Source organism: Amborella trichopoda, chromosome 8, assembly GCF_054954075.1.
Source record: "Amborella trichopoda isolate Santa Cruz 75 chromosome 8, AtrichopodaSantaCruz75HAP2 v2.0, whole genome shotgun sequence".
Taxonomy (NCBI): domain Eukaryota; kingdom Viridiplantae; phylum Streptophyta; class Magnoliopsida; order Amborellales; family Amborellaceae; genus Amborella; species Amborella trichopoda.
The window spans coordinates 3,541,283-3,543,509 of record NC_142343.1 but is presented as its reverse complement, the minus strand read 5'-3'; the positions used below and the strand labels follow the sequence as shown (position 1 = coordinate 3,543,509).

Here is a 2,227-nt window from a genome sequence, read left to right as displayed (position 1 = left end):
TTTTTAGTAACATAAAAAGTATTTTAATTTATTTTTCTTCATATACATGAGGCTCAAATTTGATATGTCAATACTTCTCGCAGTCATACACTTATAAAAATATTTAAAATAATTTAAAATATACAAAATTACCAAATTACTCCTCTACAAATTAGGGGCAGTTTGATAATTTTATTTATTTTAAATATAAATATTTTTATTAGTACATGATGGAGAGAAAATGTAAACAAATTTTAGCTTAATTTAAAATTAAAATATATTCGATGCTATAAAAAATAGTACGTAATGACGATGTGACCGTAAAAAGCTTGGGTAGCCGGTACAAGATCATGGGTTTGAGTTCCAAAAATGGCCCTTTGTGCCCAAGCCAAAAAGTGCCTAAGACAAAAAGTTAGGACCCTTACCAGCCCACGCCTCTCGAAGCCTTGCTTAGGTGGGACCAGCACCGGGTCAATACTTTTTTTTCTGTTAATGTATAAAACAGTATTTATATATAAATTTCCCTTGATATAAACGTCTTGCAGCAAAAAAAAATCTCCTTCTAGTGAGCTGTTACTACGCACTAAAACAGTCATTAAATTTGGCACCATTTGATCTTCTTTTTCCACACAAGGGCATCAAATTTTGGGTAGATGTTACTTTCGCCATAAACAAGACCAAAATTCGCCCCATGAAAAGCAACCCTTTTTTTTCCACATAAAAATCTAATTAGACTTTTCCACACATCAGCCCTTTTTTTCCACATAAAAATCAAAGTCCCAATAACCTAAGCCACGACTTTTCCACAAAACCCATTACCAAAAAATCACAAAGATGGGGAAATTGTCGTTAAAAATAAATTTTGAAAATTGAAAATAACCCAATTTATCCTTAAGCAGGTAGTTACTTCTCAAAAGAATACCTTTCAATTTCCACTGTGGTTTCATACCCTCTCTATAATCAACGTAAGAACTTTGAATTGAGGAAACCAAACATTCCTGACATCAATTCCCAGATTTTTTTATATTAATCCAAATACACAAATGCAAAAGATAAGATCTATGATGCGCAACAGTTAACTCATATTACTTTTATTACGGTGGGCTGATAGAGAGAGAGAGTATGTGAAAGAGGATTAGAGAGAGAAAATGCAAATTTAGAGAGAGAAATTGAGACAAGACCTACAAGAAAGAGAGACATGTAAATTTAGAGAGAGAAAGAGAGCCAAACAGAGCTCAAGAGACACATGAGATGATCCATTAACATTTCATCCCCGGCATGGTCTCGGTCGCGGAGCCCACGGGCTCGCTCCCAGGCTTGGGTCCACGGCTGAACATAGCGAACCCAACGGCGTGCCCCAGAACCGCAGCCACCAAAACCCCTCCATTAAACGACATAACGGCGAGCATAACCAGGTAGGCGAGCCCAACTCGCACCGCGTGCACAAGGGTTCCGGCCACGCGCGATGGCACGAGCCCGCGGTTTGACAGGAACTCGAGCAAAATGGCGAGGAAGAATACGACGAATAGAGAGAGAATGTACATACCCAGGCCCCCGCCCGGCCAGCCGTCGAAGAGGATCTCCACGTCTTTTCCCCAAAAGAATGTCATGTGCATCATCATCTTCTTCATGGGATGGTCATGCATCCCTGTGTTGTGGTTGCCTGGCATGGGCATGTCGCCCATGCCATCACCCATGCCCCCCTTGTGTGACATGCTTCTCCTTTAAGATTATTCTGGTTTTTAGAGAGAAAAAGGGGGTTTTGTGGGTTTATGATTGAGAAATAGAGAGAGAGAGAGAGAGAGAGAGAGAGAGAGAGGTTTGGGGCTTTCTAGGTTAAGATTGGAAATGAATGAGAGGGAAGAAGGGGCGTAGAGGTTTGTGCGATTTTATAGCCTGTAACAGCTACCGCGCGGGCCGTTTCACATTGTCCCCTCACACGGGATAGTATTTATGTGTCCTTTCCGACCCTCCCCTTTCTCCGTCTTTGATTTTTTATCTTTAGAAAAAATTTGTATAGACCCGGGGCTCTAAACAATCAAATTAGAGCACACCTCAAAATTTTCATTATAAAAGGTTGTTTTGATGCCCAAATATTCTCAAAGTAATCATCTTTGTTTTTGACAAATGTTATGAACTTATATTAAAGCAATGCTTTTAGAGTATGAGATTACAAAGATTGGATCAAATCGTTAGAAACTTGCAAAAAAAGAAAAAAAACACCATGTTTAGCTGGCCCATGGGCGAC

The 2,227-nt window shown here is 39.3% G+C and overlaps 1 protein-coding gene across 1 annotated transcript; it reads right to left on the bottom strand.

Annotated features, from left to right (window-relative positions):
- Window positions 1–978: 978 nt before the first annotated feature.
- LOC18440205 (copper transporter 6) lies at window positions 979–1,839 on the bottom strand. Its single transcript, XM_006850357.4, has one exon. It carries the CDS (start codon window positions 1,692–1,694, stop codon window positions 1,239–1,241), a length of 456 nt encoding a protein of 151 aa, XP_006850420.2. The 5' UTR covers window positions 1,695–1,839; the 3' UTR covers window positions 979–1,238.
- Between the last annotated feature and the right edge of the window lie 388 nt (window positions 1,840–2,227).

What these genes read in the sequence shown, in the direction of transcription:
- LOC18440205 (XM_006850357.4), bottom strand. Translation starts at nt 1,694, where the DNA reads ATGTCACACAAGGGGGGCATGGGTGATGGCATGGGCGACATGCCCATG.